The following is a 20,207-nucleotide window of genomic DNA, read 5'->3' on the forward strand; positions in this document are numbered from 1 at the left end:
TATTCGGCCAATTAGATTGCTCCTCCTAATGGTGAGGATGCAGATGCGGATGTAGGTGAACCTTTATTGACAGAGGAGCAACTAGCTAAGTTTGAGAGAGAAGCAGATAAGTGGGATGTAGATGTGGCAACACGTGAGGAGGAACATGAGCTTGGTCATCCATCAGAGGCTTATGTCGAGCGTGAGGCACCTATTAGGGCACCTATTCAAGATGTTACACGACAACTACTTCAACAACACCCAGCCAGCAACAACAATCTCCTTTTAGTTTTACTCCTAGACGCAATTTATGATTGCTACTTTTTGTTTTCATTGATACTGAAACTTGAACTTAATATGTATTCAGAAGTAGTAGTTTCATGGAGTTTGACTTCTATGTATTGAACTTATTTATATTTAGATGTTGTACTTGTTTTTTGGTACGATGATTCTAGCACTATGTTAATCTACTAAGTTCTACTTGCAATAAATTATTGTTTAATTAAAAACTTTGATTAATGGTGGATATCTCAAATTATTATACATTCTACAAATTTGGTGTGTATCTATGCCCTTTTTTGAATATTTTAATAAATTGTATATTTTCAAATGTTCCATAAAACTATCAATTTATTGAAGAATTTTTCGCCAAGATATTGCCAATTCTGAGTTTTTCAAAAAATTTGGGTCGACCAAGATATTGTCGATATCGAATTTTTTAACTATGGTTATAATAACCAATCGAGTATGTAGCTCACAAGATATAGCCTCCAGAAGTTGTGCTACTTTGGGAGGAAAAATAAAATTCCCTTCTAACACCCAAATGAGCAACAAAACCCATTTGGGGGTATATTCTCAACATACTCAAATACAAGGAAAATTAATATAAGGATAGTCGGCCTAGAAATGGAGGATTACAATTTCCAAAACTTTCTAGGGTAGTTAAACTTCTCTATATAAAGAAGACAAAAAGGGGTTACCATGGGCATTTTGATGGTGCATATAGCAGTTGTGGCTTGTAGATTATTGTAATGAAAATGCCCATGAAATTGAAGAATGTTATTTTCTAAATATTTTAATGTCATGTCATTGAAGATAATAGGAAGCAAGTGTTGTTATTCTTGCAATTGGTTGGTTCTTGTAATTTGTGTTTATTTCTCTGTTGTGTTGTGTGTTCAGGTTAGTAAAGGGAGAGTACCCTTTAGTAGAACCATTATCCAACACTATTAGATTGCGAAAAAGAATGAGATACAAGGAAAAACTTTGACACCTCCATGGACTTTTTTGTGAGGAAGAGGTGTGCCTAAAAATCAATTTCACATACTAAGCGACAAAATATACAATTGTAATATTGTACAATATTTTATGGAGTTTGGTAAAATGAATAACATTTTGCCTACCTTTTTTGCCTTGAGTACAAGCACAAAATTGATAACTTGTCTCAAAAGCAAGGTTTTATAGTTTTCAAAATGTAATAAACTAGCTCTAGAGTATAAACAAAAGATTTTCCAACTCACTGAAGTGGTGACTAGCAAATTGATGCACACAAGATTGAAAAAGAACTTCAACAATGCACCACATGATTCCAAAAACTATATAGCCAAGATATGAGCAAAGCTACAAACTAGATGAACATATAACTTATATATAAAGCTTGAAGCTATTGTTCACTTTTCATCTTAGTTAATGAAACCATAAACACATATGTAGAAACACGAATTATTATTTTAATAACAATTTTAGCAACACTCAATATTTGGAATTTCTGAAAAAACATTAACTTTTCCAACAAATACCCACTTTAAAGCATGAGACTCTCCTAAACAAAGAATAAATAAAAACTAACTAAAGCAACTCAAGAAAAGGCCCTCCCTATCCAAAATATAGAACCACCAAAAAAACAATTGATTTTAGAAAGAAAAATTATAAAACTAGAAGTTGGAAGAGTCAAATTCTATTACGATAATAGATAGCTTCTATTATTAGTTAATGGTTATCTATTTGTAATCTATTGTAAATATTAGAATGTTTCGACTATTTGTAACCTATTGTAAATATTAGAATGTTTCAACTATTAGTTAGTCTGTAGTAATCATTTAGCTTTCTTTAAGCTTTCTTTTAGCTAGAATAGAATGTTTCTATTCTTTACGATCATTTCCTAAGGAAACATCATTCAATTCTATTGTATATATTGACCTCTCGGTCTTTGTTAATAACAAGCAAATATTTACCAATTACTTCGTAATATGGTATTATAGCCTATTCTTTAAAAAAAATTCGAAAGATATTATAATTGCTTGTTCAAAATTATTAGAGCAATATATTTTGAAATTATTTTCTATGATATATGCTTCTTACAGCCATTTTTCTGCAACTATTGACATTTTTTTTGCACATTTATGCCATTTTTTTTTTTTTTTTTTTTTTTGCAGCAGGGTAGTTTTTGTTCTAAACCCTAATTTTTTGTACCGGATCAACAAAAAAAAAAATTATTGGTGGGCTTTTTGAAATCTCAAATGGGTTATCTTTTTTTTTGGGTGCCTCGATTTTTGTGCCTCACTTTTTGAGCCAACGGATCCAAAAACCGACAACATATTATTTCTAGGTTTTCTGAGCTCATCTGTGGGTACCCCTTCAAATTTTTTAGGTCTTCCATTTTTGCCTTGTACATGCCTTAAATGTGCTATGGCATCTTTAACTAATATTTTGCTCGAAAGCAATTCAAAATTCCATGGTCAAAATTATGGCAGTTGGAAGTAGCGGATTGTAGCAATTTTTGAATATTGGAATACTGATCAATTATTCTAGGTGTTACACAACGTTTGACTGCCCCTAATACTGATTAGGATACAAGGGATTTGAATAATCGTGAGGCAGTGATGCTTCTCAAATTATCCGTAGCTAATGATCAGAGCTCTCAGATTCCATCAGGCAAGACAGCTGCTGAGATATGGGTACATCTCAAGAATCTTCATAAGACTTCTGACCAAAGCAGCGCTTTCTTTTTTAAGAAAACTCTGTTTTCTATTATCATGGATGAGCGAACATCACTCGAGGCTCACTTGAATAGAATTCAGGAAGTCCATGATCAATTGCTTGTCATTGGTCGCAACATGGACGAAGAGGACATTGTGGTCATCACCCTTGGGAGTTTAACAAAGTCCTATGAGCATTTTATCTAGGCTCTCAACATCACTTCTTCTAGTGTTGCTATAAAATTCACAGATCTTTGCACACTTTTGCTTCAACAAGATCAGTGGAAACAACAGTTCGGTAGCAGTTCCAACTCCACCTCCATAGAGCAAGCCTTTGTTGTTAAATCTTTTCAGAATGATAATGGCAAGTCTCAACAGAAATCCTCTGCTCCAGCTTCAGAAGGCTCACGGTAAGAACATTCAATGCAACTATTGCCACAAATTTGGTCACATGAAGGTTGAATGTCGAAAATGCTTAGCTACCCAATCTAAGCAATCAGGTTCGCAACCCAAAGAAAACAGTGCAGAGCAAACTGAGCAAATGGAATCTGTCTTTTACGCCTTCATGGCTAAAAGACCAGCAGATCATGTGAAGTCGTATGCTTGGTACATTGATTTAGGTGCCTCCTGTCATTTCACCCGTCGCCAAGACTGGTTCACCACTACCAGCCTTACTCAGATTCTATTATTTTTAGTGGCAGAGAAGAGTACACTGTTGTTGGCAAAGGCAACATTCATATTCAGTATGCTAAGAGGAATCTCATTTTTCTCAATATGTACTATGTTCCAAGGATGGAACTAAATCTACTCTTAGTCAGTCAATTGTTGTGACATTCTCCACAATTGGATGTCACCTTCAGTTCACATCAATGTACCATTACCATCACTAGTAGGGCGACTCAGTCTATTGTTGCAGTGTGTCTTGAGGATCATGGTCTTTTCTGACATTGATTTTGGTGATTCTCGGGACTTAGCTATGGTTACTTAGTAGTCTTCTGTTAGCACACTTTGGCATTAGTGGTATTAGCACTTAAATGTGCATTATCTCTCTTAGCTTGCTCGGGAATAACTTGTCCTCAGTTTGCCAAAGATTCAAACTCAGCAGCATGGAGTTTGTGATGCATGCCAAGCTAGGAAGCAACATCGCACACCTTTCACCAGTGGTGGTTCATAGCGAGCTTCTCAAGTACTTCAGCTTGTTCATGCCGACATCTGTGGCCCTATGGCCACTCCTATTCTTGGGTTCAGGTATTTTCTATTGTTCATTGATGATTTCAAAAGAAAAATGTGGGTATATTTTCTTAAAAAGATATTAGATGTATTTCCTGTCTATCAGAAGTTTAAACCTTTCGTTAAAAAAGTCTGGCAAATCAAATTATTACACTTAGGTCAAACAATTGGGGGGGTGGGATTTTCTTTTAATGAATTATCTAGCTTCTTGGATACTAAAGGCATCAAATGTCAATTAACCACACCCCACACACCACAACAAAACTGTGTAGTTGAACATCGGAACAAAACAATCACCAAGATGGCTTGCTCCATGCTTGAACACAAACATGTTCCGAAGAAGTTCTAGGCAAAAACATTTAACACTAAAGTTTATCTTTTGAACCGGTCAATCACAATGGCAGTGAAAGGTAAGACTCCGAAAGAGGCCTGGTCAGATCACAAGCCCAAAATCAGCCACCTGAAAGTTTTTGGCTCCCTTGCTTTTGTTTGGATCCCTGATGCGTCATGCATCAAGTTGGATGCCAAGAGTCAAAAACTCATGCTTGCTGGATACAATTGTTTTCACAAAGCCTACCATTTGATTGACGCTGAGACATCTCATCTCCTAAACAGTCATGATGTAGTCTTTGATGAGCAGTGAGGACCATTCATGCCTATTTCTATTGCTCCTGATCTAGCAAATCAGCCTATGAAGGCTCATGATTTGGGAGTTAGACTTCCATGAGGTCCACCTGATGGGATGGCTCCAGTAGCTCCTATAGCTCCAATTATTCCAGTGATTCTTGTACAGACACCTCCAGCTTCTCCTGCAGGATCACCCAAATTTGTAGATAGTTTACATGAGTTTGATCTAGATTCCTCTGATGAGGAACTTGATCATAGAGCATCTCCTGATACTCATGTTGGTCATTCTCCTCTACGGCCATAGCGCATTGATGGGAGAACTACTCGGAAAAATGTCAAACCTACAGAGTTTGTTAACTTTGCTCTCATGGCCAACATTCATAGTGTTTGAACCTCAAACATAATCTGAGGCTAAAGGAATTCCAGAGTGGGAACAGACCATGACATCTGAACACCAGAGCCTGGTGAAGAATAACACCTGGGTCCTTTCTGATCTTCCACTAGGAAAAAAAACCCATTAGCTGCAAATGGGTTTACAAAATCAAATACAAATCTAATGGTAGTTTGGATAAGTACAAAGCTCATTTAGTTGCGAAAGGCTTTTCTCAACATTAGGGCATTGATTATGAGGAGACCTTTGCTCCTACTGCAAAGATGAGCACAATCTGATTAGTTCTAGCCATAGCAACACAGTTTGGCTGGAAGGTCCATCAGATGGACGTCAAGAGTGTTTTCCTAAACGGTGACCTACAATAAGAGGTCTACATGATGCAACCTCCTAGTTTCAAGGTTGTCGATAAAGAACATCAGGTGCTCAGATTAATGAAAGCTCTTTATGGCTTTAAGCAAGCCCCTAGGGCATGATATATGAAAATTTATAAGTACCTCAGTGATCAAGGCTTCAAGAAAAGTTCTTCAAACTCAAATTTGTACATCAAAGCTATCGACATTGACATCATCCTTCTGGCTATTTATGTGGATGATTTGACCATCACTGCAGTTCAGCATCTTTGATTCAAGGAAACAAACAGAATTTATGCCAGTCTTTTGATATGACTAACCTTGGTCTCATGCATTATTGCCTCGATGTCGAGGATTGGCAACAGTCTTCTAGTATATTCATCTCTCTATCCAAATATGTCAAAGCTCTGTATGCAGGATTGCAAGCTTGCATCTACACCCATGGAGAAAGGTCTCAAGTTATCAACCAAGTCTTGATTCTCCTCCAGTAGATGATACTGCAAACAGGGAACTAGTAGGCAACCTCATCTACCTCTCCGCTACTAGGCCTGATATCAGCTTTGTAGTCAGCTACATTTCACACTTTATGATGGCTCCCAAGGCTGATCATTGCATGGTAGCAAAGCATGTGCTTCATTATGTGAAGGGCACTTCAAATTATGGACTTCTTTATATATCTCGCTTTGGGGCTTTCGTTCATTCTACAATTTCTACAACCCGATCTTTCTGTATTGGCTGGGAGTGAGTGAGGACCTAAGGTGAGGGAACTAATATACTGTGAGGGCAAGCCCTGAAGGTGGTGCAGAAGAAGCTAGAGAAGTTGGCTCCTACTTTCGGAGTGCCTATTATTCTATGGGCAGCCCTACTATTCTATGGGGCCCGGGGGTGGGAGGAGCGGCAACTATGTCCTCCGCAACAATAATATGCCCTTCCTCTGCACCAACCCCGGGCACCCTGCATGTGCATTCACATGCAGGCCCCGGGGGCCTATAGATAGTAGGGGCCTCCCACCCAATTATAGCCGAGGGGGGCCATAAGGCACTACCCCTCTACCCCCATAAAGGGGAGGGGAGGCAAGCAAGACAGATAGATAGAACCCTACTATTATATGCGGGCGGGCCCTACTATTCTAAAGGCGGGTGGGACTCTAGTTAAGTCATATGACCCAGACGAATGATCAAACTATTATTCCCTCCCACCCTTCTGATTCCTCCGGTGCATTCATCGGCCGTTGCCCCTCGCATTCTATTATTCGGATAATGAAACACTATCTAATGTACAATCACCCCTGCATGTGCCCATCTCTACCTTTGCGGTGTGCATTCATAGGAAGATAAAGTGGTGGGAGGGCATAATTATAGGCGGCATGTTACGTATAGAATCTGGCTTCCCCTATCTTGAGAGGGGTAGGGCTGGGGTGGGTGGCCCTACAATTCTATGGGGTGGCCCTGAGACAGCAGCGGGAGTGCACTATACTATGCCCAATTTGCTCACCTTGGCCCAAGGGGGAAGACCTATTGATGGTTGAGAACTACCGATCTATAGGATCTATCAATGTTAGCCCCATCAATGCCGGGAGATGAAGGCCTATTGATCTAGGGGCCTAAAAGAATGATACAGACTAGTGAATCTGGTTGGGTGGACCCGGCCGAATCCCTGGAGAGATAGAGAGAGGGGGATAGAATAGAGTTCCGTTAGCCGACCTCGTACTGCTACCCCGAATTTGCCCTACTATGAAAGTCGAAGTTCTAATCCTAGACTCAGTGGGTTCACAAATTCAGATTGGGCAGGCTTTGTTGACGATAAAAAGTCAACTTCTAGATATGTGTTCAGTTTGGGATCCAGTGCCATCACATGGACCAATAAGAAGTTACAGGCAGTTTCTCTCCTCCACAAAGGCTGAATACAGAGGGACAGTTAAGACAGGTTGTGAAGTTGTTTGGCTTTGTCAGATGATTGTGGTTATGCAGATATCACTAGCAGGACCGACCATTTTATTTGTTGATAATTAAGGTGTTATCAAATTAGCACAGAATCCAGTCTTCCTTGAACAAACCATGCATGTGGATGTTCACTGTCACCACATACAACAGCTGGTTGAAGACGAGACAATAGACTTGCAATATTTCCTACCACGGATAAGACTGCAGACATTCTCACCAAGCCTCTTGGTCCTGATAAGTTTGTTAAATTCAAAGGACAGCTTGGTGTTTTGGATAGATTAACCATTAAAGGAGAGTATTATGATAATAGATAGCTTCTATTATTAGTTAATGGTTCTCTATTTGTAATCTATTGCAAATATTAGAATGTTTCTAATATTAGTTAGTCTGTAGTAATTCGTTAGCTTTCTTTAAGCTTTCTTTTAGCTAGAATAGAATGTTTCTATTCTTTACAATCGTTTCCAAAGGAAACATCGTTCAATTCTTTTCTATATATTGACCTCTCGGTCTCTGTTAATAACAAGCAAATATTTACAAATTACTTTGTAAAAAGTTCTCTATATATCCTTGAAAAAACAAGCTATTAAAAATCAATCTTTTGCTCATAGAACAAGGGGACCTTGAAACCCTAACTGTCGAAAATGAAAATTCTTCTATAGTTTATATGCACATTTTGATGTGAATTTTGTCCCACTACAACATACAAAATCGGATACTTAGTATTCCAAGATGAAATAATAAATCTCCAACTCTATCTTGAATAAGGATGTTCATATTCTAAATAATGTATTAGATTTTATGATCAAATGAGACAACCTCAAGGTTTTCTTATTGTGGCCTTAAACACAATAATAATGATGTGATATGCTAGTTATCACAAAGGGAGTTACTTTGTTCAATCAATGGATATCAACTCTTTCAACTTCTTCAAACCAAACAACTTGCAAAGAGATGGGGGTTTAGAAAGCTACTCTAATCCTAGAATGTAAGATATAATGGATACCTTTGTAACTCTACTAGAGTTAGCTTAGCCATTGATATCAACCAGGCTCCTAAGGTAAATATAAGATGTTCAAACTACCACCATTTCATTAACACCATTCATTGATGCGTATCAATGTACAAGCATTAATAGAAGTTAAGTCAATAGAGTGACCCATTGTGTTTGTTCTGGTAAACAACCCACAGAAATCATTCTCCACAAAAACCCACATCCATAACGAAAGCGGAAAAAATGGTCAACAAAGAAATGGTGAATGCAGAACAAGAGCGGACTTCAAAAAACAGTCCAATGTAATTTTGAGCAACTCCTCAAAAAGGTGTAACCAGGCTATGATTTCCAATTCCTAGTCCAGAGAGGGAAGGGTGGTAATCTGATCTTTAGGGAAAATTAGAAATGTGATATTCTAATTTCACTTTGCCATTTTTGACACACACAAAAATTTTCAAACCCGGATTATGCAAATGTCAATTCCATTCATCTTCCACAAACCAAATGGACCCTTAGGTTTTTCTAGCCTATGGAAATTTTCTGACTTCAGCAGCTTTCTGTGCATTTGACCTCGCCAATATGAAGGATTCCAAACAGTATAGAAAGCAGATCTGTGACTTCTTAGATAAACTCTTGTAGATTCTGATGTTGAATATAAGTTCTACGGCTGAAGAAAACATGTGCAGAAGTGGAAGATGCATTGCAACAGAAATGGAAAAAGATTGAACAATTTGATGGACGCCGGACAGAATTGGAATCAATATACATACAGCGTCATCACTACCATTGTGGGATGAATTTGCCGAAGGATCTTAGAAAGATTGACAGATAAGTTTTGTATATTAATCTCTTTTTCACACAAATTTTGCAGGGTTTAAGATTTAATATTGCTCTGAATTTTTGGATGCCATTAATACACGTTTATTATTCCATGGTGTGAGGACAAAGAAACAATTGTTTGTTCTAACCAGTTAAATTTCCACTTTGTTATTGCATATTCATTAAGGGGTGAATGGAAATAAAAGAGCCTATTATAATAGTATCAATTCAACAAATCTGCTATCAGTTTTGGTGATAACAGGGAGAAATATTAATGATGACTATTAAGCATATCAAACTGAGAATATTCTATTGAAATCTACTACCATAAAATTTCTGGATTTTCACTGACAAGTTCCATTGTGCTTTGTGTGCTGTGTGTATACCTGGATAGTACAAAAAGGGAAAGCAGGGGTATGTGTGCATCTCAAACCACAGTGAACGAAAAGATGGGACTTCAGATCGAAAGAAATTCTTCTCTGACTTGCCCTTTGTTTCATGTATCTTTTCAGTGCTGTGATCATCATATGAATGTTGGCCTGCAATTATTGTTCAAATTTTGTGTATTGATCTATATTTGTATGCGTGCTGAGATTTATTTCAAAGTGATAAGTATTCTATGAATATATCTCTAGATATTGATCATGAATTCTTATCAAATCATGGGGAATATTGTATGTTTTTAACATTGATCTCTATTATAGTTGATTTTATGAGTCATTAATATCTCTCTTGGTTACAAGGTGCAAAAATAAGCAATGAAATGAGGATATTGATTTGATAAGGGAGATGTTCAACTTCGGAGGGAGGTTACATCAGCTATCTTATTGTAGTGGTCAAGTTGTCCCTCCTAAGAGAGAGTCTCTGTTGAGAGAGAATCTCAGTTCTTCCTATGCATTTTGTTAATGAGTTCTCCTGTGTGAGAGAAATTCGAGGTGCAAACCCTTGTTAATGAGTTCTCTCTGAGAAACGATTGAGGTGAAATCCCTTGTTCAACCCTCTACGAGTAGGTATGGTGAATCCACCCTCTGCACCCTTGTTAATGAGTTCTCTTTGAGAAACGTTTGAGGTGAAATTCCTTGTTCAACCCTCTACGAGTAGGTATGGTGGATCCACCCTCTACAATGAACCATGGTGGAAATGCTATCTCCTCGGGGAAAGTCTAAGGTGAAAGCCCTTGTTCCACCCACTCTAATGAAGTATTGTCAAAATTGCATTCTTCTCAGAGAGAAGTCTAAGGTGAAAGCCCTCGTTCCACCCTAGGTGATGAGGCACGGTAGAAGTCGTGTGCGTGACTGCATGACTTTAATTTTAAGCTAATATGATGAATTGTGTTATGCTGAGATAACATATTTTAATGAGAATCAATGTGATGAGATGTATCATTGACATCTTTGGTTGCAGTTATGTGTGCCTGTCATACAAAAGATCTCTCTCTTGCTAAGAGGGAGTGTTGAAGATTGTAGTTGCAATAGAGATCTTTATCTCTAATTTTGCTATATGTTGAAATAGAGATAATATTGTGCCAACAGTTGGAGAATATATTTCTAATAAAATTTGGGATAATAATATTTGGAGAGATATGTGTCATGTGAAGAGTCATGCATTTGGAAACATGAAGAGTCTTATCTTTGGAAATTAAAGAGATCTTCGGGTGGAATATAAGGAGTCTCTCAATTCTTTATGTGTGTGTGATTGATTTGTGTGTTAGAAATACACATCAAGTGAAAGCATTGTACTTGAACATTTTTATCAATAAAAAATATTATTTTCTGGTGTGGTTGGGTTTTTCCCTTCAATTTGAAGGGTTTTCCCAGGATAAGTGTCTTATGTCTCTTGTACTTATTTTTCTTTTATTTATTGTTGTTTATCTTTATTCTAGGCAAAGCATTAACTATTGGCATAACTGATATAATTGATGGTGTGATGAATAATGAGCTTAGTAATGACATGATACAAATTTGATTACATGATGATCAATTATCGTGTTGTCATTGATGTCAACTATTGACCTAGTGTTTCACACATGTTGTCGAGCATAATTATGATAAGCAGAGTGTTGCAATAAAGTTGAGTAGGTGTGATCATCAAGAGAACATTGGACATGTGGTAATTGTTGTTGTTGAGGTGAAGAGTAAGATGATCAATGAGTTCACAGTGCAACTACTAGAACAGTTACTGATAGGCGATAGGTGATTTGATCGGTTTGTGAAATCTATGTTGAATGGAGAGAAGCGATTGCAAAATTATGTAAAGAAGTCAATGAAGTTGATGTGGTTACGATAGCAACTCATTACTATTATAGGTAAAGCAGTTCCAAAATGGAAAGGTGATCGATGAAGCAGTGACAATTTTGATGAACAGGTTAAAGAAGAATGAGTACTTGAGTAACAATCAGTTAACTGATGATTAGCGACTAGTGACAAGGTTGTTGTGACTTTGGATGTACTAGTAGTGATCCAGTAACATGGATGAACATCTGGAGGTGATGAACTGGCATCACATTGTTCGAGGACAATGTATGGAGAAGATTCTAGAGAAAGCAAGTGGTTGGTCAAAATGTGTTTGACACTTGGCACAAAATTCTATGTATTAGTTGGTGCAATCAAGTAAATGTGTTGTAGGGCATATGATATTATCTTATGGTGGTTGGATCTGAACAAGATATTGAATTTCATATCAATAATACATCTAGGGTTTGATTAAGGCAAAGGGCTTGGAAAACCAGTATATATAGGTTGTTGATAGTAGTCGAGCAAGTGTTGTGAAGAAGTGAAAGGTGTGATCCAACTAGGAATAAGTTAGGAGTGTTGAGAAGTGAGTTTGGGCTTTTAATGGATTGATCAGGTAGAGGTAGTGTTACACAAATCATTCATTTTGTTGTTTCCTAACAGTTACAGTAGTAAAATCCCTTAACAAGATTGATCCTAACAAGTCCTTTGTTGTAAATCCTTTAAAAAGGTGACAATTTACCTAATGTTCAAAGTCCTTTAACAAGGCTACCCCTACAAGCTCCTAACAAGGCTAGAGGTAAATCCCCTAACAGGATGGCATCTAACAGTGTCTTTGTAACTACTAATAGGGTTAAGCTGCTAACATGATGTAATTAAGAAGAGTACACAATTTGTGGGTACTAATCCCTGTCGTGGTTTTGATCCAAGTTGGGTTTCCGTGATGCCAAAATCACTATATCAACTTTGTGGATGCTTTCAAGTGATAAATGTCTTTATTTGTTGTTATTATGTTGTTTTATCAGTTAAAGGTTTAAAGGGTTGAAAAGTTGATTATTTGGCTGGTTATTGATTCACCCCCGGATTTTTTAATGCGATGAATGCCTTTATGTACTATTATTAAGTTGTTTATTAGTTAAAAATTTAAAAGGTTGAAAAGTTTGTTATATGGCTGATTACTGATTCACATCCCCCCCCAGTAATCTGATCCCTTAGGACTAACATTAACAAAATTGACATATTCAGAACACACTTTTCTTGGAGGATTGTCTTTCACTTTGAAAATTGGTCTCCGATGGCTGAAGATTTGGTTATGTTGTCTTTTGTTAATAGATCAAATAACACATCGAGGCCCTCGCATTGTATTCATTGGGTCAATCTATCTGACCATGGTCATCAATTTTCCCAGTCTGACAAGGTGATTGAATTTCCCAGTATGAGCATGTTTATCGGGGCAAGCTAGTTCTAAAATGTATTTTTTATGTTTGGGTTGTGTATATGTTAAAAGTTATAAGTGAGTTATATTAAAAAATTGTTATGCTTAAATTTATAGTATAAGTTTTAAATGTTATTCATAGTAGCATTATGTTATATTAATATTATATTTATATATATTAAATTATGTATATTTCTTGGTTTTTTGTATATATATATTTATTTTATTTTATTTTTAAATTTTAAATACAAATATATATAAACACATCCAAAACTCCCAAAATAAAAAAACATGCATCCATGCACCCAATTCTCATACCCGCATTAGCATCCAAATCAGTAAGCAAGTTTTCCAATCCCTTTATTTGTGTGATACTAAGGTTTTCTTGGCTACCGTGCCTCTGAAGTTCCATATTTTTGATGAATGCTTATCAGTGACTTCATCTGATTTCTAGTCAAGGGCTTTGGGTTTTCAGGCATTGGAGACGAGGCCATCTACAGAAGAGTTTCTGGCCTAGTGCAAAGTCAGCTAGTCTAATTCCCACCCCCCTAGTGGAATTATTTGATCATGGTTTCTTTCTTGTATACTTTTCACAATATGGTAGAATGCAGTTTTGATGGGCCTTGGTTTTCTGGCAGTTCAGGTTTGTTTGTGGCTCAATCGTCTCCTTTCCTTTTATCCTGCAAACATTCGAATCACATCCATTCTCATTTAGATTCGGATTTATAACTTACCATTGGTTTTGCGAACCAAAGGGCTAATCAAATCAATAAGCCAAGTAGCCAAGTGGGCACTTTCATCAAACTGGAAGAGGCTCCCTCTGTGTCTCTGTAAAGGTTTTAAATGAGTTTGTGCCATGGTTACTATCTCCAAACCCTTGCTTCAAATGATTCGTATGAAATGATCCTTTCTGACCAATAAGAAAAATTCTTTAAAATTTGGTTAACAATCCTTGATTCTAAACATACCATTCAATTGTGTGCAAATATTGAACTTGTAATGTACTAGCAAATATTTATGAATTGAAAACTTATAAATCTAGGAATCAATTTCAAAAAATAAAGTGCAGTGTCATTGATTTTTCTCATGGCTATGCTGAATATTAGACTATGGACGCCAACTATGATTCCTTCTGTATGGAACAATCTCCTGCTGAGTATGAAATTGCTGTCCTCTGAGATATTTAAACAGGGCAATAACTGCTGAAATGAACCCTTAAAATCCTGTGTATGAACAGCTCAAAAACTATCATCAGATTGCAGATCACATTTTCCTGTGATTGGCTGAGTGGAGACTTCGTGAAAGCCCAAGGATGCATCCAAGCTCTGTAGTTTTCCAGGAGTTTTGTCCTGAAAATATTAAGATGTTTCATGCAGAGAAGAAATTATAAAATATCAAGATGCATAATACTCCCCTTCCAATTGCCATCGGTTCCCTTTAAAAAGACTCTCCATTCATAAAGCAGCAAATTCCTCCATAAATCCTTGCTTTAAAGTGACTTGTCTTAAGAACTAGGATTACAATTTAATAGAAATCCTTCCATGAATAATTCACCAAATAAAAACATTTATATCTTGAAGTGGCCCCACATCTATGACTGAAAAATAGAAACTTAAAGTTTGGCAGCATAATGAATAATTAAAATGATATTTGCTAGGACTTTAGCTTTTTGGCCTCTTATTTAATTAATCATTTTATGAATTTATACCCTTATTAATCCAAGTAGCTCCATATCAGGGATATTACATCGTATCAACTCTCCTCTGGGTTTGTGGTTTCAATATTTAAATAATAAAGAGTTTCAATTTTGTGGCTTCCAATGCAACTAAATTAGGCTCAAGCTCATTTGGTTGTCATGAGAAATCAGTTAATGGCTTTCAAACACTAAATCTCAAGAGCTAGGTTCAAAAGGAGGGAAGACCTGACAATGATGGCAAACAAGGAAACATACTTATTTGTGTCTGGTAGATAATCTTTTCAGGTCTGCCCCTCTATTATTCTTATATTGTCTTTGTATTTAATTCTGTAATAGCTTCTTGTGCACTCTTTAGGTTTTCCTGAGTGCTGTACCTTGGTCCTTTTGTTATCTCTGTCTCTGTGTATACCATTCTTGGCGCTGTAGCCATCCCTTTGTTTTCATGTTATATATTGGGAATGGCCCCTAATCCCACAGCTTTCCTAGCAAAAAAATATATGGTTGAAACTACAGTTTATTAAAAAAATTCTTATGAATCATTAATTTATCTATTAAGTCAAATTGCCAATCCATTAATAAACATTAAATATTCATTTAATTCTCCTATAAGCAACTGTATATGGATTAGTGAGGAAAAGTGCTAAGGAGATGCAACAGTACCGGATTACCCCAATTAAGTAGCCCAACTCAAGCCGGTTAGCTTGCAGGTCAAGAGGTCGAATGTGGTTGGTTGTTTCCCACTCTTGGGCCTAGTTGTGAAGAATGGTCTCTGGGCATCCTACTGACTTGGTTGCCTGTATCACACTCTTGGGCCTAGTTGTGAGGAACAGTCTCTGGGCATCCTACCCTCCTTCCTATTAAATTCCTAATATTCCTACAAAACTTTACATAATGCAGAGAGGAAAATCTACCCAGAAAAAGCCTTTGAAGATATTTTCCAAGAGCTGAATATATTCTTCCGTTTTGAAATGATTTGCCTATTGTAAAATTTCCACAAACAGTAAACAAATATCTATATTACTTAAGTTCACCATATCGTCCAAAAATGTGCAATTGCTAAGTATATAATTGTGCAAAGGACCATAGGTTCTAGTGCTGAGGCATGGGAGACTGTATTTCTTAAAGACGTTAGAAATCTTAATAATCTAATTAATTTTTAAAAAGGGGCATCATGATTTTAAGGTCGTAAGGAAAACTTAGTCCATGATGATGTTGATGTAGGTTTAAGATATGGCAGTTCCCATGTTTAAAGAGACATGATGATCTACATCAAACCAAATTGAGCTGTATTCAAGTTCTGGAAAACACCTCAAGGAATAGATAGCTTCTGAGATTCATCAAAAAAAGGTATAATAAGCTTCGTACTACATTCTCTGGTGTAATTGTTTTTTAAAAACGTACTTTTGTTCTAAAATTTTATGATACAATATTTATACCCCTTTAATTTGTGAAATGGAAAGAACTGCCTACGTATGTTTAACTACAGCAAGACTAATTTACATGTCATTGCATATACAACTTTGTCTATTGTACATAAAAAATACTTTTGTTCTAAAGTTCTATGATACAATATTTATATCCCTTTAATTTGTGAAATGGAAAGAACTGCCTACGTATGTTTAACGAAGCAGGACTAATTTAAATGTCATTGCATATAAAACTTTGTCTATTGTACATAAAAAATAAAAGTGTGTGCAGCTTTCAGATGTAACTTTACAAGTGATTTTCAGAAACGCAATTGTGAAAATCAGAAACTTATAACACACCTTCTGATCTTCTTCAGTCAGTAGATCACACAAAGCTGGATGGCTCAGAAACTGCAAAAAACATAACACCAAAGTCGGGCAGGTCAGTAAACAAAAATTCTGCATCAAATCCCACCGCTCCTCTACCTTAGTTTACACATAAATACATACCCGACTACCCTAAGCAAAGGTATTTAACTCTAGTGCAGCAACTCGTCTCCCCTCAACATTTATGTATTCCGTAAGCCCAAAGGAAATAGCTAAACTGTGATGCAACTCGAGTGCGACTAGGGTGTGAATCCTGAGAACGTGACCGATATTAATCCACATCGTACCGATAAACCAAGGTTACCCCAAAATGCCCCTAACAAAAACCAAATTTCAGGATGGCAAATAAATATCGTTCGATCGAAGGACAGAATGATGGATTCCCATTATGATGACCAAGACTTCAAATCAACCAAAGAAGAAATGGGCTCTACTAGGCACAGAAGCCAAATTATGGTAGACTGAACAAAAACCTACAAACTACACTTTTATACCAAACAGTCATCTACATTTAGTGGTGTGTTCTCCGTACATGGAAAAGGAAAAATACTTCCCAGAACAAATACAGGCACCTAAGTTCACGAGATCGGGGTGCATAAATCGACCAGGACCATCACTTAACAAAACCAAAAAACCTAAGTATCTCACCCCAGACTTCAATTTCTAATTTCAAAAAGCAAAGCATCTTCTCCTAGAAACCGTAAAGATAGCGTACAGCAGTGAGCCAGAATTCGGGAATTGTTTGAATAAGGTCATTGCGCTTCTCGTAGACAGGCCGTCGTATCTCATTGTACTTCTGCTCCACCTCCAATACTTTGTCACTTGCTTCCTCATTAACCTATTCAATTTGCATAACCACATATCAGAATTGCAGAAACCCTTACTCGAATTGGACATGCTCAAGTAATAAGGCAGTGGAAATATACCACTATATTATGACAATTAAACGGAAATAGATTTCGCGAGAAAATTTGACCAGATAATCAAAACAAGATTCCAAAAATGCAAAAAGAACAAATACGAATTGTCTACTTTCTCGAGCTCTTCCTGAATTTCCTGCAGCTTCTCAATTGCGAGAATGAGTTCGCTGTCAAGATTAACGTCCTCTGACTTCGTTTTCTTGACTTTATCCGCCATATTCAGCGGAAATTCCGCCGTATCCACCGAAATCAGCAAGATACACTAAGCTCAAAAGCAATCTATCATGCCGCTCTGAAACAATTGCAGTGATTTGCCTGGGAATTCATGGCCGCCATGTTAAGTCGAGACTCAACAAGTAAAAGAAAATAAAACCCTTGACGCCGTACGCAGAGTGAGAAACACTAGTTATGACAGTTGCTGCACATTGGAGCGTTAAATCGTGGAAATGGTTTGCTGTCCTCGAAGCCGCCGGATGATCTTTGCCATGCATTAAGCTCCCGCATATCTACGATGCACGTTTCATCCTAGTTCGCTTCTATTAATAGATTTTTCACCATGGACGTTTCGCTTTCAGCATTTAAATCATTATTTTCGGATGTTCAATGTCTAGAATTGTATGTTTGGTTGCTCGTTTGGTCAGGCGTGGAATTTATTTGATTTGAAGGATATCGTAAAGTGGCAGCTTAACGGGAATCTCTGTTAACTGGTTGCTCGTAATTTGTTGTTGCTTTTGCAAGGCTAATAACAAGCCTATGCTAGTGCAATCAAACCATGTTTTTTCGGGACCGTCCCAATTTATAAGAAGCGTAAGTATCTTTTTATTATTATTATTGTTGTTATTATTATTGTTATTATATTGTCTAATTAATTTAGAATAGACAAAAAGTAGAGGTATTATTATTATTATATTGTCTAGTTAATTTAGAATAGACAAAAAGTAGAGGTAAAGACAAAAGAAGGGATGAAGAGGGAGAGACATAAATAGGTAAAGAATTAAAAAGAGAAGAGTGATGCACATTTAAGATTTGATTGTGTGTCATATTTTTGTATCTGCATTTCAAATCACATTTATCTATCTCTTTTAGCTCTTTTCATCATGATGGTGGATCACTGAGCATGATTCGAAACATTGATGCAAAAATATGGCACACAATCGAATCTAGAATATGCATGACTCTACTATGATTGATTGTGAAAATGTGTTCATGTTAATTAAAAAGAGTGTTTAGTGTTACTAAGGTCTGTTTGGTTTGTGGAATTAGCAAAATTGGATTTTGTTTTTTATCCAAAATTTGTCAAAATCTAAATTTGTATTTTGAAATTGTGTTTTGGAAAAATATTTGGACCCATATGGTTCACCTGGAATAGGACAATACATCTTTTGTAGTTGATCGTGAAATTGGAATTGGAATTAGACTAATTGCAACATACAGATGGCATGATTTATATACTAATGCACGAACTAGTGATGGGTCTAACCTAATGTAAAAATGTTTTTAATATTCTACAAATCAAATTTATAAATGAACATTATCAAGTTGAAGAGAGAAATAATATAATAATCTCTGCATAACAAAATAAGATATGAATGATTTCCATGAACAAAAAGTTCACACAAAAACACAAATTTTGAATTTAAACACTTTGCCATTAAAAAGATTGTTGCTTTTGTAAAACTGTTAATCTAATGTTGAATTTGTAATAGCTAATCAAAGTTACTTTTCCCAAATACAAGATTTATAAAAGATGCAAGTCAATTTCTGCAAGCACCATTAAATTTGCACTCTTAAGTTACTTCAATGGACTATGATTGGCCAATTGCAGAGCTAATTAAGGCAATCACCATCTTTTCCCATATCAATTCAAGAGAATGCAATTTTTGGGAGCCAGAGCAAGCTTCTATAACCGCTTGACAAGACCTCTACATAGAGCAAGAGTGGGGTTTGATCTGCAAATCCTTGGGAAAGATAAAAGTCTCCAAAAGATGTTATAATGGTCGCTATCGAATGCTAGAATGGTAAAAAAAAATAGGTTAAAGATGTAATGTTGTCATCGGAATTGATAAATCAATCAATTGTAATTTATTTCCAATCCTCGAAAAAGTGAAATTGGAAGTCATATTTCAATTCTGAGTATTTGATGGAAGACTAGTTTTTAGAATTTTGAGGTAAAATTAGAATACCAAAATTCTAATTCCATTTTGCCATTTTGGACACAAATGTAAAATTTGACAAATCTAAGATTAGCAAATGTCAATTTTGGTCAAATTCCATGAACCAAACGGGCCCTTAAAGTAGATAAAAATATAAATATAAATAGTGTAGCACCTATTCTTATGACTATAATTGATTTGGCAATGAGAACTTTTGTTTTGTTTTAGTGTGTGAGTGTGCGATTATACTTGCATTTTTTTTTCTAGATTACTCATGCTTTCATGTTTTAGTTTACTTATTTTAATGTACATGATATAATGATAACATTGGTGTTGTTGTGACATTCAACATTTCATGGATATGTTTTTGAAATAGAAAGTGACGAAAACTAGGGGGTCGGCCCTTACAAGCAAAAAGTTGGTATCCAACACATTACCAGCAATGTCCACCAACAAGCAAAAAACTATCTAAAACAACAAAAAGCCAAAGAGTCTTCAACTAGAAACTAAACAGCATAATACTAGGAACAACTGAACTAAAAAGTCCATGAGATCTAATACTACGAAAGTTCAACTAGATAACTGTTGGCAAAACAGGCCAACAACAAGTCTTAGTTATAGCTAGATACCAGCAAAACCAAAAACAGAAGATAAACATAAAAGTCTTGGATCTG

At 36.2% G+C, this 20,207-nt stretch overlaps 1 protein-coding gene across 1 annotated transcript in view; it reads right to left on the reverse strand.

Moving 5' to 3' along the window:
- Positions 1–17,893, reverse strand: part of LOC149555675 (NAP1-related protein 2-like) — a 65,649-nt gene extending 47,756 nt beyond the window's left edge. Inside the window, exons 1-3 of the mRNA XM_089829812.1 lie at positions 17,493–17,893; positions 17,176–17,298; positions 16,434–16,484 (exon numbers count right to left, since the gene is read on the reverse strand). Coding sequence (XP_089685938.1) covers positions 16,434–16,484; positions 17,176–17,298; positions 17,493–17,597 — 279 coding nt within the window. The 5' untranslated portion in view covers positions 17,598–17,893. The remainder of the gene's footprint in view (positions 1–16,433; positions 16,485–17,175; positions 17,299–17,492) is intronic.
- Between the last annotated feature and the right edge of the window lie 2,314 nt (positions 17,894–20,207).

This window comes from Cupressus sempervirens, chromosome 5 (assembly GCF_028749045.1).
Source record: "Cupressus sempervirens isolate cs-2001-9-10 chromosome 5, ASM2874904v1, whole genome shotgun sequence".
NCBI classification, from domain to species: Eukaryota; Viridiplantae; Streptophyta; class Pinopsida; order Cupressales; family Cupressaceae; genus Cupressus; species Cupressus sempervirens.